This window comes from Peromyscus leucopus, chromosome 15 (assembly GCF_004664715.2).
Source record: "Peromyscus leucopus breed LL Stock chromosome 15, UCI_PerLeu_2.1, whole genome shotgun sequence".
NCBI classification, from domain to species: Eukaryota; Metazoa; Chordata; class Mammalia; order Rodentia; family Cricetidae; genus Peromyscus; species Peromyscus leucopus.
Genome location: NC_051076.1, coordinates 60,672,523 through 60,699,150, shown reverse-complemented (window position 1 = coordinate 60,699,150; position 26,628 = coordinate 60,672,523). Strand labels below are relative to the sequence as shown.

Sequence of the window (26,628 nt, the reverse complement as noted above, 5' to 3'; positions counted from 1 at the left end):
AAATACATGTTTTTGTCAACATATATTTTAAATATGTCTATAAATATCCATAATGAAATAGCCTTATTTGTGATATTGAGGAAAGTAAAACCAACTCAATGTCAATTAACTAATACGGGAGCTCAGAGGTTAGGAGCACTGGCTGCGCTTCCAGAGGTCCTGAGTTCAATTCCTCGAAACCATATGTTGGCTCACAACCATCTATAATGAGATCTACTGCCCTCTTCTGGTGGGCATGGGTATGTGCAGACAGAACACTGTATAACAATAATTAATCTTTAAAAAAAAAAAAGTGAATCCCTGTCAATTGACTAATACATAAAATATGGCTACATGTGTACATTGGAATAATGTATGGCTACAAAAATTAGTGAAATAGTGTTTCATTCTACAATATGGTTGCATCTTGAAAGACATGCTAAATGAAAAGTTCAGGTCATTTGTAAATCTCTGGGTATGAGATCATGATTGAGAGATTTAGGTTCTGACTTACTTGGAGAGAGAACACTTATAAAATAAAAATATTGTTATTTTAAAACACTGTATTAGAATTCAGATTTTTTAAAGTGTTTTAAAATTGTAATACATCTTAAGATCTTAACAGCTACCTATGTACCAAATCATATTACTCTAGTGTTTTAGTTCTATATTTATCCTTTCTTTCAGAAGAGAGCATTGTTTAATGATTGAAAACCATAAAAAAGACTGAGGCCTAAAGACCACACAGCTCCCGCTCCCCTCAATGACTTTCAGACCCCTGCTTGGCGCTAAAGATTCAGAATGGGGAGTTTGGGCATCTGCTGCTTGGTTCCACTTGTTTTTTAGGGATAATTAGCAATAAAGCAACCCTGAAGGAAGTAGTTGTTTGTTGTTGGCTTACTTCTGTCTCTGTCTAATTTGGAGGTTATTTACATTGAGTGACCCAACTTAAGACACATGTTCAATTCTGAACTATGGCCAGAATCATTTCTGGGCTAGAAGTGGAGGTTGAGTTCAGTGCCAGGCAAAGCTGTTGACAAGAGTGATATACTATTCTCAGATGAAAAGGAACTGAGCACTAAAGACAGAATGGTAACAAGGGTCAGTGTATATAGTGAGGATTCTTTGAACAAAATACATGAACCCATGTACAAGATAAATTTTTGACATCAGCTCTTAGAATATACATTAGATGTATGTGATTCTTGAAACTGGGTGGGGTATGGAATCCACAGTGCTAGAGAAGTATGCATTTGAGCTGAGTTGGTGGCAGGTGCCTGTAACCCAGCATTTGGGAGACTGAAGGCCAACCTGAGTTCTACAGTGGAAGGAGGGAAGAAAGGAGAGATTTTAGAAGAGATATTGTGGATAACGGTAAATAGCAGTCAGTTGGGAGGGATAAAACATTGGAAATATTGAACCACTACTAGTTGAAATATACTGCTGATTTGTAAGTATGTGTTTGTTTTCACCCTTAAGGCATACTACATGGTGGTTAATACCATAGAGCAGTGTTGTCCATCTGTATCGTTCCACATAATAGAAACATTCCATGTCAGTGTTTCCCAGCATTGCGTCTATCAGCACATTGGTGCTGAGCAATTGAAGTGTATGTGATGTAACCAAAGAATTGACTTTACATTGATATTTAATATTCATAAAATTTAAATAGCCACCTGTAGATAAATATGTACCTCAAGAGAAAAGTTGAGATTTGCACTTTGTTCTCTCCTCCTCCCAATATTCAGTACCTGTAATATACTAGGCAGCTTACTGAACTTTCCTTGCCCTTAATTTCTGCATATGTAAGATGAAGAGAAATATTATTTGTATCTCAGGTTAGTTATTTTGAAGATCTAATGGCTTAATTCATGTAAATGTGGTTGACATTTCTCTGGCATATGGCATTTAGGTGTTAGCCTTTGTTCTTGTTGTCATTGTTAGAACAGAAGCTAAAGAAACAGAGGGCCAGCCGGGAGGTGGTGGCGCACGCCTATAATCCCAGCACTCGGGAGGCAGAGGCAGGTGGATCTCTGAGTTTGAGGCCAGCCTGGGCTACAGAGCTAGTCTAGGACAGGCTCCAAAGCTACAGAGAAACCCTTTCTTAAAAAACCAAAAGGAAAAAAAAAAAAAGGAACAGAGGGCCAGCAACTCAACCACTAAAGGCTTTTGGCATATAATACTTGATCCACTTATTGACCATGTACACATCCTAAATATAGAAGACAGAGTTGAAATATATTTGGGGATATTTAGGGGCTGTCATTTCAGTATTAAGCATTACCAGCATATAAAATTCGTTGCCAAAAGAGATGATGAGATTTTTATCAAATCAAAGTTTGGGGATGGCTTGATGTATACGGAACCCTTCAAAACAGTCTCATCTTGAAAAAAATATTTTAAAGCTATTTGCTTGCAATACCAATTTATCTTACTAATTCACATCTTTATATGTTGTATTTGTAGTGCTAGGGTTGAACCCCAGGTCTTGTATGTATGATATAAGTGCCCTACCACTCCAGCCCTTTAAAAATTTCCTAAGTTCCAAACGTTGTCCTTGAAGTTGCTGATATCCCAGCTATGTCTTAAACTTAATCTTCCTGCCTCAGCCTGCCAGCTAGCTTGAGTTATAGACTTGTACAGCTGCCTAAAAGGAAATTTGTATAGTTAAATTGCCAAATTACCAGTAGTTAGATTCTTGTACTGAGCTCCTTGGGCTTTTCATTTCCCTGCCTCTCACACTATAACTTATTATAATCTTCAGACAGTTGTATAGGGGTTGGTTGTCTCTCATTACCGCTTAGGTATAGTATCTGCTTATCCCTAGGCATGTTTGAAGTATGCCTTGCTAGACCCTGAGTTTTAGCTTTTCTTGGTAATAGTGTTAGACTTTATTTAATAGCTAGGTTATCATATATTGAGGTCCTGCTTCTATGATTTTTATGTCTTTCTCCACTTGGAGTATTTCCTAAGATATGCCATCTTAGGAAAAACAGGGCTAATTTTTTTAGTTTGATTTTCAGATATGGACCCTTAAAAAGTGTTTTTCAGTCTCCCTGATCTGTTACAAGTAACTTTCTCTTTTTGTCAGTTAGCATTTTGGGGTTTTAAAATATTCCTTGTCATATAGTTTGCATAGAGGTTAGTATTTGGATCAATATGCTGACCTGTGGTTTTTAGATTTTTGATTTAATCAATCTTGAGTTGTGAACTAATTTTTTAATGCTTGATGTGTTTGGTTTTTTTTTTGTTTGTTTGTTTGTTTGGGTTTTTTTTTTTTTTAAGATTTATTTATTATGTGCACAGAAGAGGGTGCCAGATCTCATTGCTGATGGTTGTGAGCCACCATGTGGGTGCTGGGAATTGAACTCAGGACCTCTGGAAGAGCAGTCAGTGCTCTTAACCTCTGAGCCATCTCTCCAGCCCCGCTTGATCTGTTTGTAAGTGAAATCTTCTGACCAAGTTATAAAACAGACACATTAAATTAAAAGGAAAAGATAATGCTTTAGTATGCACATTAAATACAGATGAACAATGTAGAAAATACTTCATTATCATGTATAATTCAGCATGTATCTCTTCCATAATTTACTACATCAGTTCAGTGAGAATGGTTGGGATTTCTTAAATAGCTGTTTTTCTCTGTAGTGATGACATAGAAATTGTTTTAACACATACATACTTCCCTTCAAGACTTGAAGATCTTCATTTCTAAATTACAGAATGTTTAAAATTTCAGCTCTTTATGATTCAGTAGTAACATGTGGGCATACTCAAGATGGAAGACTGTAAATAAAAGAATTTAAACATACTATAGATGACAATTAGATTCCTTTGTTTTTGTTCTAACCCAAAGCTTTTATTTTTGCTTTACTGCTAGCTAATATTTTGATATATTACTTTCTGAATCCAATTTATTTTTTTAAAGCCATGTCATTGAATTTTTTGTTAAAAATGAAAATTACAGTTGAGATCTTTAGAATTGTACAATATTTGAGTACAGATAAAAATATATAAATCATGGTGAGACATGCAGAACTTAGCCATACCAGGTGCTCTTCTGCTTCATGGGCATCTGGAGTCAGACACAACCGCGCCTTACTGCAGTTTGGTAAAAGCATGTAACATTCTCTGTAGTGAGCAGGGGACTGCGTAGAAGCTATGGGTTGAAATGGCAGAGTCACTTAGAGAAAGATACCGGGAACCAGAAGATAGAGTAAGCCTGGATCAGAGTCACCACACAGAAGTCACAGAGTAAATATTTCAAGATTATAAACCACGTTCTTTCATTAATATCTGTTGTATTAATTTACAATATTCGTTAATATCTGTTGTAGAGAGTCACTAGAGTGATACCAAATCTGTAGTGTAGGCAAATTGGAAGTCTATATGTTTATCTGGTAAATTAGGTGTTTATCATCAGAGCATAACCTAACTAGCACATGGCTGATATCAGCTAGCTCATGGCTCTTGTATATCCAAACTGTGCAGTCTGTAAGATGGCCTGTTCTGTTGTTGGAGACTCCATTTACAAAGATCTTTATATTGGCTCAAGTCTTGGTCCCATTTGACCTGTGATTGTACTTATGCCTCTGGATGAAAATTACATGTCCTGGAAGCTTCACTATCCTAAGACATTCTTTGACTCTCTCTTAATTTGTCAGTCTAGGAAAAAAAAATGTATTAATATTACTACTACAAAACACTGAGCTCAGAATCAGTTATTAACTAAAACATAATAAAACAAGCATTTAAGTTTAGAAAAACAATTACACTAGTGTTAAAATAGTGTTCCCAATTCATGAGAAGCTATCAATTCAGTATGAAATCGTAAGATCACATTGATAACACTGAATTGTAGTTTGAGGTTTTTTTTTTTTTTTTGTCTGGTTTTGTTATTGTTTAGGACAGTACTAAGTATCAGTAGAACTGTGTAAGGACAAACTAACAAAATTGGCCTACAGAATTGGTCACCAGAGTGGCTAGGCGGAAGTCTGGAAGCCATATCATCATAGAGGGAATTATTGAAAAGAATTATGAAACCTATTTATTTGTTTGTTTAGGTTTTTTCGAGGCAGGGTAGCTTCTCTGTGTAGCTTTGGAGCCTGTCCTGGATCTCACTCTGTAGACCAGGCTGCCAGGCTGGACGCAAACTCACAAAGATTCACCTGGCTCAGCCTCCCAAGTGCTGGGAATAAAGGCATGCACGCCACCACTGCCGGCTGAAACTTTTATTTTTAAAGAAAAACAGGGCGATACTGATTCTGAGATGATTAAAATGAAATTCCTCTGATCTTCACAATAGCTAACTAGTGGCTGTTTGTTAGAATGAGGTGTATAGGCCACCCAAGCTTTGTTACCAATAAGACTTTTCAAAGTTGGGCTGGAGAGATGGCTCAGAGGTTAAGAACACTGACTGGTCTTCCAGAGGTCCTGAGTTCAATTCCCAGCACCCACATGGTGGCTCACAACCATCTGTAATGAGATCTGGCTCCCTCTTCTGGCCTGGAGTGATACATGCAAACAGAACACTGTATACATAATACATAAATTTAAAAAAAAAAAAAAGACTTTTCAAAGTTTCTGAACTTGAACATAGAATAAGCACTTTAGAATAAGCACTTAGTCCAAAATTGATTGTTAGGTACTTTCTATCATCTTCTCATGTATTTGACCATCATCCCCAAAACTTGTAAGAATATTTAGTAAAGATTTTTATTTTTGAGACAAAGTCTTTCCATGTAGCCCTATCTGTCCTGTGCCACTCAATGTAGACCAGGCTGACCTCAAACTCACAGAGATCCTCCTGCCTCTGCCTTCCAAGTGCTGGGATTAAAGGTGTGCGCCACCACTTGATCTGGTAAAGAATTTTTAATTGGAGTTGGGGAGATGTCTGATTGAATAAGAGTGCTTGTTGTGAGAGCAAGACAGCCTGATTTCACATTCCAAGAACCCATATAAAAAGCTAGATATGGCTGTTGGTGCCTATTATACAAGCCTTGAGGGGTAGAGACAGTGGATCACAGGAGTTCGCAGGCCAGCTAGCTTACCCTAAAGAGCTTCTCTCTTCTCAGATGGCCCTAGCTTGTGTGAAGTGGATTTAGAAAACAAAAAAGCCTAACTGTCATACCAGTATTCTCTCCTTCAAGTTAATCTACATTGGAAGTTAAGTTAGGTTAGAAATATGTTTGGTGGTTGAAAAAAAAAAAAAGAAATATGTTTGGTGAATAGGAAGAACTGCAGCTGAAGGAAAAATAATTAAACAATCTAATAGAAATATGTTTGTCCTAGAGAGAGAAAAGCCACCAAATGCTTTGTCCTTGGGTAGAATGAAGCGTGAAAGAGTGTCTCTGTAAGAGGATCAGGAGTAGTGCTTGCACTGCTGGTGGTTGTGTGAGCCTTGCAGTCACTCTGAAGGATCCTAGAGTATACAGCACACAGGCTGAAAAATCCCTGTTATTCTTTTTATAGGCTCCGTTCTCTTAGGACCCAGTATAATTAACTCGTACTCCCTCCTGAGTGTTATACACCCAGGCACTTTGAATATTGTTGGGCAGTAACATGATTTATTCCCAAACACAGATGATTACATTGTGCACATAGATAATGTACGCAAGCCTTACTTTCTACCTCCAAAGCATGGTGTACACCAGTGTAGGGAACTGACTGCTTGCTTGCACATACCAGAGCAGTTAATATCCTTAAAGTATAGCCACATTTAGCCATTGCATCTTACCTTTTGAAAAGCAAAATGGAACCTTTTTATTTTTAATTAAATGCCTAAATGGAACAGTATCCATAACAGCTTCTTTTCATTGAAGCCTACCTAAGCCATACTCTGGCTTAACTCCTGGCTTAGGTTTCTACTTCATCTTCTCCTGGGGTGGAAACCCTGTTTTGCTTGCTTTTTTGCTGCATTGACCCTCTGTTTCTCTTCTTTTCAGCGGTCCTGTCATTGTCTCTATAACTTCCAGTGCTCATCCACTCTTTCTCTCTTTAGAATAGTCTCTTTCCCTCCCTCCCTCTCTCCCTCCCTCCCTCCCTCCCTCCCTCTCTCCCTCCCTCCCTCCCTCCCTCTCTCTCTCCCCCTTCCTTCCTCTCTTCCTTTTATTCATTTTTGTTTTATATGTATGGGTGTTTAACCTGCATGTATGTTTGTGTACCACATGTATGCCTGGTGCCATTGTAGGCTAGAAGAGAGTGTTAGATCCCCTGAAACTAGAAATACAGATGGTTGCTTGTGAGCCCCACCATATGAATGCTGGGAATCAAACCTGGGCTCTCTGGAAGAGCAACAAGTACTCTTAACCACTGAGCCATCTCTCCAGCCCCAGTCTGTTTGTTCTTATCCTGACTCTTCTCATTTAGCAAATCACAGAGGCGGCTTGTACTCCATCTTATCCTGGAAACCTGTGGCTGACTTAAATGTTCTAGGGTGTCTGAGTAGCTTTTTGGAAAAAAAGGTGGAATTTGATGCCTATCTTGCTCTGTGTGCAATAATAAACAGGAAAGTGTCTATGTAAGTGTTTATAACATTGTTTACAATAGAAAAAAAAAGGAAGTACCTAAGTGTTCCTCAATCAATAATTCAATAAAAAACATGGTCTATCCATCCAATGAAATATCCACAGCAAATGAATGTTGAGGGGAGGAAATTGCTGCATGGCATCAAATTATGCCTTAAGATAGCTGGAGAGTCATTTTAACTGGACATGGGTCAGGCAAGAAAGGGAAGAAGTCTATGAAAGAACCTTCTTGGCTCAAAAACCAAGTGAACTCTGCTTCATGTTTATGTTACTCATATTTGCAAATCATCAAGTAAGAGTAAACAAGCCAACAGGTGAAGCCAGGTTTGTTGGAGGCCATCTCCCAAGTGGTATGTTGGGAGCTGTTGGTATAGAAGAATCTCATTAGCTGGTTAATCTTACTGCTGGCAGACTTGCTCTAAAACAAGGATCAGATGCCTGAGTTTTAGTCATTATCCTGTAAATAGGCATGGAATAGAATGCTTCTGGGGTGTTTTCTAACTGAAGTTGCTGTGTTACCATGTTATTTCCTGTCAAAGCATCATACTACAGATATGTGTACCTTTGTGCCTTTATTGTTTATTGCCAGGTATTAAGAATCTTTGTTTTTATTTAGATTATTATGCTGTTTGAGAAATAAGTAATTTAAAAATTATTCAGTAAGACTACTAGAGTGTCTGCATAGTGGTATAGAAGTCCTGGTTTGGTCTCCACACTCGAGAAAAAAGACAAGAAAATAGACCTCAGAAAGTAAATTTCTTCCTTCCTTTTGGGTGTTATAATTTTCTGTTTGGTAAAACAGACATTTAAGGGATGAGGGAAAACTTCGAGGGTCTAAAAGCCTTGATCAGTCATCCTTTGGGTTCCCATGGTGTCTAAGCACAGGATGGGAATTGGGTGTGCTAACATACTCAGTGGAAGACCCACAGCAGGGCCAGTGCTGCCTGGAATCAAGTAGTGGGGAGAGCCTTAGCAGGACAGTGCCATATGCTTCATTTTAGATTGTCAAGTGAAGTATTCTACTTCACATCTACTCCAAAAGTAGAGTGTATATGTGCTGATAGTGAAGTATTGCTATATAATGGTTTTCTTGTCCATAACATTATTTTTAAATTTGTGTGGATTTGCTGTACACACACATTAAAAAAAAAGAATCCTAATAAACATACTGTCACACTTTAAAAACTATTTTGACTTAATAGATAAAGGTTTTTACCTCACAAAGGAAAAGAGAGAGCCAAGGTTGAGGAATGAGGATTCTAAGTTCAAAACCTGAAATCAGGGCCCTTTCAGGTTGTCAGGGACACACACACACACACACACCTTTTTCTCGTCCTTCCTCTCATCTCTTTCCACCCCTCCGGCTTTTTCTCCTCATTTCCTCCCTCTATTTTTATCATACCCAAGAAATTTAACATTGGTTAACAGTTTTCTTGGTTAATTTTTTCAAATTTCTTTAATTGGTAAAATAATTTTTAATATACTAACCATATTTATACCATCTCTGTTTTTCCACAGTTATCCTCAATTTTTAAAATCCAATCCAATATGCTTTAGTTTACTTCCATGTCTTTTTTCTTTTATAAAGTTTATATATATGTTATACATACATATATTAAGATTCATTTATGTATTTTATGTATGTGAATCTGTTTGCATGTATGCCTGCATGCCAGAAGAGGGCTTCAGATCCCATTATAGAAAGAAGGTTGTGAGACTCCATGTGGTTTCTGGGCATTGAACTCAGGACCTCTTAAGAGCAGCCAGTACTCTTAACTGCTGAGCTATATCTCCAGTCCCCTAAATTTTATATTTTTAAAAGTTTAGGCTCGCTTTCTTTAGAAAATGGTCAATAGTCTAAACTGTACGATTATGATGTGTAGGGATAAATATAGCATTAGTGACTGTATTACGTCAGGAGGCAAAGAACAACTCATGCCAGAGTATCTTGTCTGAGGAATTTCGTATTTGTTTGTCTACAGTTTCCTTCCCGTTCTCATTTCTCCATTGTGCCATCCTTTATCATGTATGTTCTGTTCAGCTATTTTAAAAATATAAAAATCAAATGCTAGCCTATGTTCCCCCAAAGCAATCATCCCAGCTTGAGTTTTCCAGAAATAGTTGCTGCTTCTAACAAAGGGTACAAGTGATTTTTCTCAGATAAAATCTTTGCTTCTTATAGCAAGCATAATTTCAAGGCAACTTTACTTCAAAATTATAACAGAAACTTGTTATGAAACAGATGGACATGCTGACATAGATAATAAAACGAAGCAAGCCACTTACAAAATGACAAAAACTGAAATGCTTCAAATGATTCTCTCTCTCTCTCTCTCTCTCTCTCTCTCTCTCTCTCTCTCTCTCTCTCTCTTGTATTTCGAGACAGGGTTTCTCTGTGTATTCTCTTTAAGATTTGGAAATGATTAGGTCTTATAAATTCAACATTCAGAATTAGTGAAAACTCATAATTAAAATATTTTCAAATAGTTTTATTATTGTCAAGTAGAAGCTTTCATCTAATTTGAAAAAAGGCTTATCTGCTGATAGTAAACCTCAGTGACACACAGTGCTTGTTGAGTAGCTGAGTTAAGTTGGACTCAGTCCTCAGCACTGGAAGGGGAAAAGCAAACTCCAGTGATAAATGGCCTCTATTCAATCTTTAACTTCAAGTAAGACACAGAACCTTGTTTTTAGTGCTACAGCATTAATTACCTAAGTTGACTTTGTTATCCTGTCAACGTTAAACCAATTTAGACAGGTTGCTTCCTTTCTCCCTCTCATTTCTTTCAGGAGTTATCAAATCATCTTTGTTGAATAGCAGAGGAAAGTTTGTAGATTTATATATATTTAAGTCTGTGAACCTGGAGCTTGTTCTTGTTTTGGGGGGAGGTGTTTGTTTGTTCGTTCGTTTTGGAAAGGAATATTATAGTACTTACACTATAAAGTCTCTTATCTTTTGTCCCTGGCTGATCTCATAGACTGTAGGATTGTACATTTCCTACAAGACATTTAGTGGCAAAGTAGAGTCTTATTCCTAGGTAGTGGTGCACATATTTTTCTTCAGTTAGTGCAGGTAATATGTGAGTCTTGTCTGATAGGATCCTTAGAGCATTTCTGCATGCTTGCGGAAATATGGTCTTTGTTAAACAGAATAGCAAACTAAGGCAGATGAGAATAAAAACTTGTTCCAGTTATTCAGTGTTTTACCCCAGAGATGAAAATAATTGTCTTCATTTTATTTTGTCTTCTCATGCTTAATGAATACCAAGTTTCTTTTCATTTTATCCTTTTCTTGTAAATTATCCTTGGGCTAAGGTAGACAGTGAACATCTGACAGCAGGCTGAGCCATCCTGTGTCATAGCTCTGTCACTGTCTCCATCTGTCGGTGTGAAGAAGTAATGCTCCAAAGGCATTTTCTTCAGTTTGAAGATGCTAAAATGTTAGCTTTTGGAGACAGAGTGGGGGGGGGCCTTTTAGTCATATTAGAGAGTTACTTAAAATTTATATATATTGTAGATAAGTGGTTTGGTGCATGCCTTTAATCCCAGTACTCAGGAGGCAGAGTCATACAGATTTGTTTGAGTTCCAGGACAGCCAGAGCTACATAGTGAGATCCTATCTTGAGAAAAACAAAACCCTAAAATTAAATATATTAACCATACTAGATTCTTTATTTTATTCTTTAGAAAATATGATCATCTTGCCTTTTTTGCATCATAATGAGATCAGCTTCACAGCACAAAAAATATTTTAATAGCAAGAAATCTCCAAAATCTTGACAGTCTTTGCACATTGAGATTCTTGACTTTTACATCATTGCTTCTGACTTGCTAATGAAGAGCTCAATATAGCTTCTGATGCATTCCAGATATTCTGGGTGGTGACTGGCTAGAGGATTACTGACATCACAACATACAGCTGTTGGTTTCTATTGTCTCTTAGTCCTCAGTAAGTGCCTTATTCTGCTTCTGGTGCCTGACTAATCGTGTGTGTATGTGTGTGTGTGTGTGTGTGTGTGTGTGTGTGTGTGTGTGTGTTTGTGTTCGTTCGTTCGTTCATTCGTTCATCTCTGTAGAGGAACAATGCAGAGCGTCAGTGTATAGACACTATGGAAAGTGTACCTTCAGTAACTCTGTACGATGAAGCAAATGTCAGGACAATGAAGGTATGTGATTCTGAACTCATTTGTTAAATACATATGAAAGGTAATCAAAAAGATAAATTATGTTTGTTTACTTAGTACCATAATTTTTATTAGTGGATATATGCAATAAAATCCAAAATTAGGGCATTTAAATATATTTATTTTTACAAAGATCTGTGTGGATTTAGATAGGTAAGAGTTATGTACTTCTCTGCAGTAATGCCAGTTCCTCCCTACACCTCAGATTTTCAAACAAATTTTTATATCGTGTGGATAGAGTGGTTTACCTCTGTGCTGATTTGTATTTATATATAGCAAAACAAATTGTCAGTTGAAAAAACATGTCTTGTTCAATTCCATTTTAAAACGAACATGTTACATGGCTTGTTCAATTTTTTAAATTTCCTTATTGAACAAATACAGTGTGAATGAGATCCTGGTTGGAAATGAAGAAACTGAGCACCTTAACTTTCAAAACTCATGTTAATATTTGTGCCCTCGGTTGGGGAGATGTAGGTAATTTTTAAAGTACTTAGAAAAAAAACCTACATCTGTCTTTCCTGTGATTGGCATAATGAAATAACATGTTACAAAAAAGAGGAGAAATGCCAGTCTATGTCTAATTCTTGAAATTATCCGATGTCTGAAAACTTTGACATCCACCTTGTTTTCTGGTTCCTCAAAACTGGACTCTTACCTCCTGGGTTATGCTGTTAATGACAGAATGTCCCCAGGTATGTAACTAACTTATGTATAAAATTTTATAGGTAATTTTTTAAGAGTTTACTTGCTTTTTACCTGGCATTGGTTGAAATTTCACGAAGATTTGCAATTGCTATGGTATTTTTAAACATCTTTCCTTGTATAACATTTCTTTTGTTCTTAAGAAGTAACTCATTTGTTTTAGAGAATAGGTAAATCACTAAATGGTTGTTTATAAATATCATTTTTCTTCCTCTTTTTGTTTCTCCAGTTCTCAAGTCTGTTTGTAATTAGGTTCATAAATACACTAGTACTTATTATTTATCTAGACTTTCATCAGATGTATCATTTCAATCTCATGCTCAGAAAATACCACTGCTTTTTAAGCTTCAGATTTTTTAAATTTTACATTGAAAACTTCAGAAAGAATAAAAATTAAAATGAGCAGTACTTACCTTATATTCTTAACTGCTCTCACCCAAGCATCCTAGTCACTTTTAATCTAATCCCCGCCCCTGTTCCTTTGGGTGTCGTGTCCGGGGCTCTGGGCCTCTGGTCTTACATTCATCTCCCCGTAGTCTTCCATCTTCTTCCTCACTTTGTCTCAGTCAGTTGTCCATCTACTTGGTGGCTTGTCCTTCCCCTCTGATCCTGTATTAATTTCTTCTCTCCTGTTCTCCCCTCCTCTCTCCCCCCAGCATTCACTGCTTTTCCTTTTCTTTCTCTTTCCCTACCTGTCCCTTTCTTTTAGTCTCTGGTCTGTCTTTCTGGTGACCTGTGTCTGAGTGTGTGCTTCTACCTTTCTCCCCACCCTCTTCCGGGTCTCACCTCTTTGTCTGCACTTCTTCTGTCATTGCCATGTCTATAGCTCCTGCCTCCACTCCTGGGCTTGTGGTCTTTGCTTCCGTTCCTCCCTCCATGGCTTTCTCCCACTGCTTCAGTTTTCATTGGATGTAGATGTGCAGTTGATTTTTATCTGTTATTGTTGTTGCTGTTTGGTCAGCAGCAGTTACTAGTTACATTTTAAGTTAAATTCTGTTCTCTTGCAAACTAGTTGGTAAAGAGTTATGATCCTAAGGTTATATATTTAAAATAAACAGACTTTTAGTCATTGTTCAACTTTCTTTTAGAACTTCATGCTTGAGACTTTGTAATTAGATTGAAGTTATTACATACTGAGGATATTTTTGAATGCTTTGTCTTCCCAAGTTGTACATGGGTAGGTCATTAAGAGATGGAGGTTTTTCTCTTAAATGTTTTTTTTTCTATTAAATTTTCAGGTTTATAAAAAGTAATTAAAGTCAAGACACTATAGTTAATTCCCTCTTCATAATAGTGTTATCGTTATGAATAAACTTGTATTTTTCAATGCCTTTATGACATTTTTATATCATTTAAATGCTGTTTTGACATATTACACTCCCCTCCCTGCCGCCGGAATCTAGCACTTATTACTTCTATATTCTTTTAATGACTCTACTGCTTTGTTAATGTCTCTGCTATATGATTAGATCTTTGATATGGGATGTATGAAGTGCAGGTGAAATTAGACCAAAAAAAAAATCATTGTCTCTGTAAATCTTATCACTGCTCTATAGCTAATCAATACACATTTCAATTGATTTGTGTTAATTTTGCTACAGAATACAGCCTCACCATTCCTAATCCCCAAATCCAAAATGCAAAATAATTTTTCTGAGCAAAATGATCCCATAAAGAAAATTCTACACTTCATCTCGTGTAAAAATCAAAATGAAAGGAACACTAAAAATATAAATAAAACTACCTTCAGGCTAGGTAGGTAGGTCAGTTAGGTAGGTAGGTAGGTATGAAGAAAGAGTGAGTGAGAGAGAAAGAGAGACGGAGACAGAGAGCACGCCTATTGGGTATGTGTGGTTGGTTGGTTGTATAGACACACATATATGCACATGTATACAGGTGCCCAAAAAGTCCAGAAAAGGGTGTCAGAGTACCAGGAGTTGGAATTACAGTCAGTCATAATGAGCCACTTGATAATGGATGCTGGGAACTGAACCTAGGTCCCTGCAAAAGCAGCAAATGTTCTTAATCTCTAAGCCATCTCTCCAGCTCCAATAATACAAAACACTGCTGATCTCTAACAATTTGGACAATTTTATTTACTCCCTAAATTCCTCTAAGTCAAAGTTCTACAAAAAGTAAAACAGTAAATTCAGTGGAGTAAAAGAAGGTCAATTAATATCTCAGTACTCAACCCTACATTCTCACTTGAGTAGAGCAGGTTTATATGCATATAAGTATATATTTCTTGGTTCTTGGTTCTCCAGATGCTTATATGTGACTAGCATATTACATCTGTCATTTTTAACTTCTTTTCAAATGCTCCAGAGTGTGTGGCTGATGCCTACACTAGCAGACACTCCCACAGATGCCACACACTGTGATTTTCAAGCGGTTTTTGTTGTTTAGCAAAGCAGGGGCTTGTGTAGTCCAAATGGGCCTTGATCTCTATGTGTAAGTTAAGTTGACTTTCAACTCTGATTTTCCTTCCTCTCCTCCTCTCCTTAACCACACCCAGTTTATTCAGTGCCTGGGAATGGAATGCAGTCAACAAACTTGAGCTACATCCCCTACCCAGACATGTCTTCAAAATAAACAGACCTATGATCACTGAGCATATGGTATCTTAGACTTCCACAACACAGGGTCACCCCAGGGAAATAACAACATTTTATATTGTCTCAGTACTTTTACAGTACTGTAGACCATGAGCAACAACAAAAATTGAACAACGGATGAAACAGTTATAAAATAACACAAAAGAAATTTACGAGGTGTAGCTAGAAACAGTGAAGGGAAGTCATTTAAAAATGTGAAACATTACACTCTTTCCATTCATTCAGCTTGCAGCCATGGGAAGCTGAGCCAATATGACAGCAGTGTAGGTACTTTGGAGGGACTCTACAGGTTTTTTTCCAGCTTCTCTTGCTTAGTCTGTCATGTGATGGATCCTCTAGCTACAGTGGGCAGCTGCTCATTGTCTGCTTTCAGCAGCAGCCCTCACATGGTAAGGTTGTTTGTACTTCCCAGTACTCACAGCTTTATAGTGTATGACGGTGGGTGATGGCAATAGAAAGAAAACACCTATTCTACCAAAGAGCTGTTTTTAAGCTATTTGTTACTAAATATAAACTGCAAAAGAAGAAACAAAACCTTTTGAGTCCCCCGCCCCATGTAATCCTTAGAGATGCTGCCTTGAGCAAGGGCTGTAGTCTTTTTGTTAGAAAGAATATAGTTGGTGGAGCAGCGCCCCGAGATCCCGTGTCTGTCTAGCTTCAACAGTGTTTGGACGGAGCAGACCTGGGGACACCCTTTGTTAGCTTCCAGCACCTTTCAGTATCTCCAGTCGCCAAAGTGGAAGCTGCAGTGAACGGCCTGGTCAGCTTGCACCTGCGGGCCTCCAACACCTACCTCTCTTTGGGCTGCTATTTTGACCGGGATGACGTGGCCCTGGAGGGTGTAGGCCACTTCTTCCGCGAATTGGCCGAGGAGAAGCGCGACGGCGCTCAGCGGCTGCTCAAGATGCAGGACAATTGAGGGGGCCGTGCACTACTCCAGGATGTGCAGAAGCCATCTCAAGATGAGTGAGGTAAATCCCAGGAGGCCATGGAAGCTGCGTTGGCCCTGGAGAAGAGCCTGAACCAGGCCCTCTTGGATCTTCATGCCCTGGCTTTTGCTCGCACAGATCCTCATCTCTGTGACTTCCTGGAAAATCCTGGATGAGGAGGTGAAGCTCATCAAGAAGATGCGCAACCACCTGACAAACCTCCACAGGGTGGCTGACGCAGCCGGCACAGACTGGTGTGCCCCCGCCATCTCTGGGCGAGTACCTCTTCGAGAGGCTCACTCTCAAGCATGACTAGGAGGCGACACCTTCCAAGGGGCTCCCTCCTCTGCTCTGTACCAGCCAGCCTCAGGACCTTCACCTGAACCTCTAGGCAGCTTTGTAACTGCTCTGGAACCCCTCCCAAGTCTTGGGACCAAGTAAAAATAAAGCATTTTGAAATAGAAAAAAGAAAAGAAAGAAAAAAAAAAGAATAGTTGGCAATTTAAGTAAAAGTAACACATTAAATGTAATAAAACAAGGTGTTTGCTAGTTGTTGCATATTTAGTTAAGATTCTGTAAAAGAAATATCCTACGCCAGAAAGAAACAGTATCATGTTAGATAATAGGAAGTTCCACATGTTGGTAAATTTTATTAAGCCACCAAAGAACCAATGAGTGGATTAGATAAATGTGCCAGAAGCTTAGCATGAACTTTGTAAGACTATGATGGCAAATCTTTGTATCTTTGAAACACTCTCAAAGGGTTTTTCATTGTGACCTTGAAATGCCAGTCATGGGTAAGGGGTGTAAAAAGATAACTTCATTCTCAGTACAAAAAGAACTATTAAGGGAAAGAGAATTTTTCAATTTTGAAATATCACATCATCACAATCTAGCTAAATTATCATACAAAGTTGAGTGTTTACAGTTGCAGATTAGCAAAAAACAGATGTACATATTAATAGCATGAGAATTGGTTGACTAAAGAAACAGTAATCCAGCCGGGCGGTGGTGGCGCACGCCTTTAATCCCAGCACTCGGGAGGCAGAGGCAGGCGGATCTCTGTGAGTTCGAGGCAGCCTGGCTACCAAGTGAGTCCAGGAAAGGCGCAAAGCTACACAGAGAAACCCTGTCTCGAAAAACAAAAAAAAAAAAAAAAAAGAAACAGTAATCTAGGTGTGGTGCCTCGTGCCTTTAATTCCAGCAGAGGAGGGATGGAGAAGATTGAGATCGATTGTACTGATAATGGTGGTGATCTTTTATATATAATGCTGTGAGCCTTCAAGCATCAGTTAAGCATAAGAGGAGACGAGCCTAGTGTCCATCCTGAATCAGCTTCTTAAACTGCTCAGAGGCCCACATGAGTCACCTCACAGGAATCAACTTACCAGGTCCACCATGAATGAAAAAGACATTTCCATTATTCTAGAAATACCAGGTAAAAAGCCAGCCAAATTATTCATTATAATACTTGTTTCTAATAACTTGATAAAATACAATGTCCTTTATTAGGGAAATAATAAACTTCTCTCATTTATGAGATAACTCTGAGATTGAGACTGGATAATTAGCTGGGCATTAGTGGTGCACACCTTAAACTTGGGAGGTAGGGGCATGTGGATCTCTAGGATGGAGGTCAGCCTGGTCTATATAGTGAGTTCAGGACATCAGAGCTACACAGAAGAAACCTTGTCTCGAAAAACAAAAAAACAAAACAAAAGACTGGATAAACAGATGTCTCTGGCTGGTTCTGTACCTTAAAGCATCTCCAAATAAATACTGTAGTATTACAAATTATGGAATGAATCTGAATCAACTCAAACTCAGTATGGAAACAGAAGAAAATGTGTGTTCTCTCTTCTTTCATTCTGGTTATCTTGAGCTCTCCTCTCACTTTATCTACAACTGTCCAAGAATCTGAATCTCAGGAATATTCTTCATTGTTGTTTATTTCCTGAAGTTTAGATGGTAAGGCTAGTCTTGTTTTTTACCCCATATAGTATTTAGAGGAGAGGTTACTATCTGCCAAAAGATCTCTTCACAGCCTGGTTTATTTTAGGCCTGCATTTAGAACAGACATTGCAGTCTCAAGTAACTTGTGTTGTAATAGGTTCAGACTTAAGCCAGAGACATTCTGCCATAACTGTTAGCAGAGATGTATTAGGAAGTGATTAACTTACCTTTCATTATATTATCCTTTGCCTTCATCTGCCAATAGCTAAACTCTTTCCACAAAATTCTCCATGTTCTCTGCAATAAATAGCCAGCACTGGAATTGCAAGTGTGCCCTTTCATACTTGACATTTACCTGTCAAAAAGAGCCATCACTTTATCTCTCCCATGCTCATGGACTTCCCTGCTCCCAGCTTTGAATTCCTACATAACCCTGCCATTTCGGCCATGTTTCCTTTACTTTTGTCTTCCTCTCTTTCGCTCTTATGGCCTGGTCCATTCTGCTGGCCATGTTTACTCTACTACTTTCCATACCAGCTCTGACTCTGCCGAGTACTTCTGGTTGTACTCTCCCTCAAATCTGCAATAATAATCTTCTCCTCAACCATACCTTGGAACAGTCGTGTCCTCACGTTATACATCTGGGGCTGAAACCTCTGGGTAGGGCATAAATGGACTTCCAAGGGGCCCAGCCTTCCCACTAAACCAAGTTGGTGATTTGACTCTCCTAATGAAAGTGGATGTAGCAAAGAAATGGCCGCTCTGTATGGGAAAAGTTCATTGCAAACTGCCAAGGCTGCTTTTCTCAGGAAAGCAGAGAGGAGTAACTGGGAAACATCTTGAGAATTGTAAGGGAATGGGCATCTGGAGAGAGGGAGCCTGTTAGCTGGGGCAGGAGGCTTTGTAGGGACTAAGGAAGCCTATAGGCTGGCATGGGCCTTGAAATGATGGTGGGCACCATAGGCATGTGTGAATGGAAGAGCCATTTGTCCCTTTTGCTAGAGATAAGGAGAATGACGCCTTTTGGAAAGTGGGAACTAGTTTCCTAAGTTCCTGAGGGAATGCTGACTTTTGTCTAAATGCTAGAAATTGGGAATGAGTTTCATTGAACCAGATAAATATGTTAGAAGGGCCTCTCAGCATTTTATTTGTAAGGCTTTTGCAGGCTGTTAAATCTTGGTGACAAGAAAGATTATGTCAAGGTAGAGTAACTGTAAGGAATTGAAAAATAAATTCTCAGTTGTAATTTCAAAACATCCATTGTCCCCTGTATGAAACAAAAGAGAATTCTCATTTTATGTCATTTTAATAATAAAAAGAATAGCAAAGTCAGATCATAGTATTTTACTTATATTGAGTAAGATGTTATCCAAACTGGAGGATAAATTATAAATAATTTTGCTCCCTTTTCTGTGAGTTTTTCTTTCATGTAAAGCTAAAGTATATAGTATGGTAGCAGAAACTAACAGAAAAGTGGCAGATTCCCAGAACTACCATCCAACATGTATGTCTACGCACCATGTCCATGCCTGGTGCTCACAGACATCAGAAAAGGGCCTTGAAACTCCCAGGAACTGCAGTTCCAGCAGGTTGTGAGCCACTGTGTGGATGTTGGGAATTGAACCCTGGTCCTCTATAAGAGCAACAAGTGCTTCTAACCCCTGAACCATCTCTCCAGCTCTCCACTATGAATTTTAATGTTCACTTAGAAGTCTTACAATGATAGGCCCTTAGGAGCCTACCCCCAGGCCAGCAACCCCTTCCCATGCTTACGCACATATTCCATGGATTCTAGTTTATTTTCCTCTACTGGAAAACGGTATATATAAACCCATAGCCTATCTACTCTCATGTTCTTGGCCACCTGAATGGGGTCAGGCATAGGGTTCATCTCATGGAGTGGACCTTAAATCCAATTAGAGAGTGGGTGGTTACTTCCACATTTGTGCCACTATTACACCACCATAACATGCCAGCCCATCACCGTTGTGGACTGCTTGGGGGGGCGGTGTAGCTAGGTTGATAGTTACCTTTGTCCCTCAGAGTAACTGCTAGTACCTTGAAACTAATCAGTAGGTGTAAAGGCTCTATGGAGAGAGAGAGAAGCTTCTATAGTAGTAGGTTTCCATACAACCCCTCAAACGGCCCTTAGTGTTAGTTGTCCCTCCTCATATTCCTATCCTTACCTCCTTTTCTCTCTTCCTCATTTAATCCTCTTGTTCTAGTTGGCCTTCTTTTTCCATGACTATGTATTCTGTTTCCCCTTCCTTGGGACAGCCTTAACTCCCACTTAGACCTTTATTCGCCTAACCTCTGTGGTTATATGAATTGTAGCATGCCTATTGAAGAATTGAGAGCTAACGTTCAGATATAAGAGAATATATACCATATTTCTCCTAGGTCTGGGTTGCCTCACACAGGATGGTTTTTTAGCTCCATCCATTTATCTGCAAGTTTAATGATTTTGTTGGTTTTTGTTTGTGGTTTTGTTTTTGTTTTTTCTAGCCAGAGTTTCTCTGTATGATAGCCCTGGCTGTTTATAGATCAGGTTGACCTCAGACTCACAGAGATCCACCTGCCTCTTCCTCCCGAGTGCTGGAACCACCGCCCAGCGGATTTGTTGTTTTTAACACCTGAATTATATTCCATTGTGTAAATGATTTACACAATGTGTAAATGTATGAGGGAGTGTCTCTGTAGTAGGATGTAGAGTACTTGGGGATTCCAAGGGTGGTATAGCTGGATCTTGAGGTAGCTCTATTCCCAGCTTCCTGAGTAACCACTACATGACTTCCATAGTGACTGTACAAGTTAGTGTTCCAATTACTTACTCTACATTCTCATCAGCAGGAGCTGTCATTTGTTTTCTTGATCTTGGCCATTCTGACTGATATATGATAAAATTTTATGGTAATTTTGATTTTCATAAATGCTTTTATTTTAAAGCGGTTTTTGAAGAGTTCATATAAGATGTGAATTGTTCTATCATGCATGCACAGCTGTGTTACCATTAGTGCTCTTAGTATTAGATCTCATTGTGCTCAGTTTTACCTAAAATTACATTATTCTGTTTATCAACAGTACAACTGTCAAAGGAAATTGGAAGGGCCACGTGATCTTTTTCAGTATTTTCTACTTACTTTATAACTTTCACTTGCATCAAACAAAATAAAACTGACTTTAAAAATACAGCATGGGAGGGCCCATGAGATGTGAGTAAAGGTACCAAGCCTGACAACCTGAGTTCAAACCCCTGAAACTCACCAGGAGGAAAGAGAAAACTTACAAGTTGTCATCTGATCTCCACAGGTGTGTGCTGTGGCACACAGTACCATCACCACTACCCTAAATAATTTTTTAAAAATGTTTCATTTCAAATACAATATGGTGAGAATTTGGGCATTCATTGTTTTTATAGGTGTCACTAAAAATCTTTCCACTGTGTATATACATTTTCTTTTAGCAGGCACAGTGGATTTCTTTGGGAATGTTAAGTGGATTATTACAGCCTTTATTCTTTTAAAGCTCCAAGATATACTCTTGTTATCCTGAATTACAGTCTTAAATCCATAGTTGTGTTCTAGGTAAGTCCATAGCTCTTGGAATTTTGAGTGATTCCTGAAGTAAGAGCTGCCATCTTCCCTGCTTCGTTAACCGTAGTGTGTATTTCTTCCTTCCTCTTCTCTCCCCTCTCTGCCCTTTACATTAGCTCTGTTGTCTCAGGTGACTCCTTCTGGTTTGTATAGTTAATACATCTCAGAATTATAAGTATTCTGACCATGGTTTAAGACAAAGTAATACAACCATCAACAATAGCTTTTAATTTCTAAATTACTATGGAGTATTCCATTTTCCTGTTCTGGTTGTTTTTTTGTTTTTGTTACTTTTTTTAAATGTTTTTTTTGTTTGTTTTCATTTTAGGCCACTGAAAGGTATGATATATTTGATCCAAGACAGTCCATTTCAGCCCAGGAATCTACAGTGGTGACAAGGACATGGGACTCCTCCCGCCAGATTACTGTTGGTTCAATACAATTGACATCCTGGCTGACAACTGTGAAAAGGAACCTTGGGTTATTTTATTTTATTTTTGTGGAACACCACAATCCCGGATTCATAGGACACATCAGGTAATGTTCTTCAATTTCTTTGTGTAGCCAGTGTTCTTTACAGTTCATTCATAAAGAAATGGAAGGGTCTGAATATCTTCCTTAGACAACTGACCTTCTCTCTGCTTCGCAACCTGAATTGTTTTCAGAATGAGCCAGTGAACTTCTGGTTTGGGATCAATTACAGAAGGCATTCTGGTTGCTTGCTTGAGTACCCTAGAAAATTGCCAAACTTACCTTACTTCAGGTATCTGGTGGGTCAGCCCCTCCCTCTCACAAGTGCTGGACTGCCACCCTGCCTAAATGAGAGGTGGTTTTGTTTTTACGTTTTTAGTTCAGATTAGTCTATGATTTTACAAATTATTTCTTTTTCAGCTTTCAAATGTGTTTACTTGTATTTAACTGTTAAAGCTTTTATGAGTTGGGGACTGACCCGTTTAATTTTCCAGCTTGTTAAAGAGAAGACAAGACAAGTTTACTGGTAGTTTTTTTATTTTGTTTTTTAAACCGACTTTCTTATGAAAACTGTCAAAAGTATAGTAAGGTTGAAAGAATTTTACAGTGGGTCTCATAAACCAACCACTCCTTGATTTTTGTAGTTACTATTTTCCATACCTTTTTGACCCACTTTCCGAGTGTCTCTACCTCTAGCTTTTGCTTAATCTCTGATACATTCCTGTTCCTGATATCTGGGATGAAATTCCCACTTTTTCTCTTAAATTCACTGCTTATATTAAATATGCTAATGTCTGTGATCTCTCAGAAAGTCATTTTATTTATTTATTCGTTCATTTAATTCTTCTCTCATATATTACATCCCGACTGCAGTTTCCCCTTTCTCCATCTCCCCTCAGAAAAAAACAGGCCTCCCAGAAAAAAACATGTATCCCGAACACGGCATACATGATATGCTACAATAAGACCAGGCTGGAAGGAGGAAAAGGGTCCCATAGTAGGCAAAAGCGTCAGTGACTCCCCCACTTCCACATGAACACCAGGTCACTCAGCTATGACATACATGCAGAGGACCTAAATCAAGCCCTACAGGCTCCCCAATCTCTGTGAGCCCCATGAGTCCTGGTCATTGATTCTCAGAAAGTTCATTTGTTAGAGTGTATGATTATATGTGTTGTTAGGCATTGAATCACATGAGTCAAAAGATGTTAATGCTTTATTTACATTATAAAACAGAATTGTTAACCCTGACTCACAAATATGCTTTGTATAAAATGTTACTTTTTTATTCTTTTAATTAAATCAGGGCAATTTTTTTTTCTTTTTGTTTTGTTTTGTTTTTATTATTGTTGTTTGTTTTTCAAGACAGGATTTCTTTGTTGCCCTGGCTGTCTTGCAACTGCTCTGTAGCCAGGCTAGCCTCGTACTTACAGGGACCTACCTGCCTCTGCCTCCTGAATGCTGGAATTTAGGGCATGAGCCACCACTGCCCAGCCAGGGCAAGTTTTAAAGCTTGGAATTTTCGGAATCTAGGTGTAAACTGTGACAGGAAGATACATTTTACTGTTTGGCAATAGTGAATACTCAGAGTACAGAAGGATGTGGGACAATGTAGATGGTATTCCTTAAAGAAAGATACTTTAATGTTATACTTAAGTCATTATTTAGCCATCACTTCCCATCTTGATCTGGCTCAGGTCTCTTCTCATTATATTGTAACATTTTAAGGAACATCTACCCCATAATATTATAATCCTTAAAGGTAGGAATTTTGCTTTTTTTTATGCGCATTCAGCATTATTCTTGGAAAAAAGTCACTTAGTTACTATTATGTAGTAACTGAATGTAAAGAATGTTTGAAACTAAATTAAGATTACTTTTCTTTTTTGCCAAGGCTTCAAGTTCCCTGTAGAATTCTAAAATAACCTTTGCTAATGAGGATGTCTGATATTGTTATAATAAAAGATGAAACTGAAACAATGAAGGATTTGGAGGCAGAAGTGAAAGATACAACCAGAGTTGAAAATCTTATTAAATCAGAAAACTATGGGAAGATTTTGGCAGAGAAGAATGAACATTGTATTGACAACAATATTGATTTGCAGGTAAGCAGCTTTCTCCATGGCTATAAATACCTAATATTCATTGTTTAAGTATGCTTCTTTTCATATGGAACTCACTTTTCACATTATTTTATTTATTTATTTATTTATTTATTTATTTATTTATTTTTCTTTTTGGTTTTAGTTTTTTGAGACAGGGTTTCTCTGTGTAGCTCTGGCTGTACTTGAACTCACTCTGTAGACCAGGGTGGCCTCAATCTCAGATCCACCAGTCTGCCTCCTGAGTAAAGATGTGGGCCACCACTGCCCAGCCACTTTTCACAATTCTAAAAGGGCAAGTTGACTTTTGGGTATATATTTACTAACTTATTTTTGAGTTATCTGGACCAATAGATATGGACCAAGTCTTAGGTCTTGGATTCACTAATATGGTTCACATGATATGATTCTTTACATGTGTGTGTAGCCAGTATGTTTTTATTGGCTTTCTACCTTTACATTTCACTCTTCCTGTACTGAAATTGATCAGAATTTAACCTAAGAGCTCTTAGAGGAGAGATAAATATAGTGATCAAACCTGCAGAAGATCTACTAGCAAAAACATGGTTTCTCATCCATCAGCCATTTCTAAGTAAAGAAGCTTGTGGAGAAGGGGCGGATGTTACTTAGTACTTTTGTTGCTGTGCATGCATGATAATTTAGAACCAGCCATTGAGACGGTTTTTAATTCTAGGCAGAGATTGGAAACTTAAATTTGAGGAAATGACTGGACCCCTGGCTTACTTAGCCCTTAGGTGTACCTTTCCATGATTTGTCTAGTATGGCAGTCCCAAGGTAGCTGGATGAATTATATGGCAACTCAGGTGTCCCAGAGAGAATGTTCTAAGTAAAATAAGAACACTAAATAAGGCTTGAATCATGGCTCATATCTAAAACCTCCTTGTCACCCTCTTTTAATGAGATATACAGATAATGCTGGCCTAGAGGAAGGGTGCTTGGATCCTGTCTATCAAATAGGAAAGAGTTTCTATTCATTTGAAGTCTACCACTCAAACATCCTAAAATGCCATCTTCAACATTAATGCCTCATTTACTGCCTTAGCTTTTCCAGGCTGTGACAGATACCTGAGAACAACAACTTAAATGAGGAAACATTTATTTTGACTCGCTTTCAGAGGTTTCGGTGTTTGGCTGGCTCCAATGTCTTTAGGCCTGTAGCAAGCAGGAGTACAGAGAGAAGAAAAGCATGGTGGAAAGCTTTTCACTTCTTGTCAGCCACTAAGCAGAAAGAGGTTAACATAAAGCAGCCTTGGCCAAGATACACCCTTCAAACACACACCTATTGCAACCTGCTCCCTCCAGCTAGACTCCATCCCTCACAGTTCCTCACCTTACAACAGATGATCTGAGTTTTATGTTTTATGTCAGTAGACTGAGAAACTCGTTAGGATAGAGCCCTTACAGTCAACGTCATGGACACTCCTAGAAGTGTACCTTATTGACATCCTGGGTATCTCAAGCCATTAAAATTGAAAATTAAGATTAACCATCAGGAACTGGGGAGGTGCTCAATTGGCTAAGTGTCTCCTGCACAAACATGAGGACCTAAGCTCATGTCTCCAGCACCATTGTAAAAGCCAAGTATGGAGGCATATGTCTGTACTCCTGGTGTTTAGGCAGTGTGGAAGCACACAAGGAAACCCCTAGAGCTTGCTGGCTAGCAAGTTTGCCAGTTCATTGAGAGGCGCTGACTCACAAAGTAAGGTGGAAAGCATAGAGCACCTGACCTTCACTGTTGACATTCACGTGTGCATGTACATGCAATACACACACACACAGAGGTACTCATCATACTTATGAATAGAGAATAAATAGCCATGCATATAGGCAAAACATACATACATATTCATAACTTTTTAATTAAAAAATGACTTCAAACTAGGTGGTGGTGGCGCATGCCTTTAATCCCAGAACTCGGGATGCTGAGCCAGGTGGATCTCTGAATTCGAGGTCAGCCTGGGCTACAGAGTGAGTTCCAGGAAAGGCACAAAGCTACACAGAGAAACCCTGTCTCGAAAAAAACAAAAAAAAAAAAAAAAAAAAAAAAAAAAAAATGACTTCACTGCACTCTCTGTTCTGCATCTAATGTACATTCTCATGGTCATGCTTATCAATAAGTGGTTAACTCAGATTACTGCATTTCTGCCATGTCTGTTTGCTCTGAGAAATAATCTAAGAAACATTCGTGAACCACACCAAGGCTCAGTTAGACTGCAGGAAATTTTCAGTCCTGTGTCTTTGCATGTACTAGGCAAGCACTCTACCGCCTCAAAACCAACACAAATATTTATTAAGAGACTGTTTATTCTTTGTACTTAATGACCATATTGTTTGCCATATGTGCTATATAGTTTATTGGCTTTAAAGAGGGATTCCTTTTATTTTAATTCACCAAAGTCTATAAACTGTGTCTTCAACTGTTTCCTTAAAAGTTATTCAGTATAAGAATGCTGACTTTTTTTCTTTTTCTTTACTTTTAAGACCAGGATACCTTCATTAAAGGAACCTGGCAAAAGACTTACTACAGTTGAAATAACTTGTTGAAGTAAT

General features: G+C 38.3%; 1 protein-coding gene and 1 pseudogene across 6 annotated transcripts in view; both read left to right on the top strand.

The window, feature by feature from the left end:
- The window catches only part of R3hdm1 (R3H domain containing 1), a 135,074-nt gene that overhangs the window by 21,849 nt on the left and 86,597 nt on the right, over positions 1–26,628 (top strand). For 3 of the 6 annotated variants that reach the window (XM_028874954.1, XM_028874949.1, XM_028874945.1), the window contains exons 1-3: positions 11,561–11,671; positions 21,813–22,021; positions 23,850–24,060. In XM_028874954.1, the coding sequence (XP_028730787.1) occupies positions 23,890–24,060 (171 nt within the window). In that variant the 5' untranslated portion in view covers positions 11,561–11,671; positions 21,813–22,021; positions 23,850–23,889. Of the gene's footprint in view, positions 1–11,230; positions 11,455–11,560; positions 11,672–21,812; positions 22,022–23,849; positions 24,061–26,628 lie in introns of those variants that run through there. The other 3 variants (XM_028874950.2, XM_028874947.2, XM_037211466.1) reach the window with 2 other exon arrangements.
- LOC114696938 lies at positions 11,615–16,760 on the top strand (annotated as a pseudogene).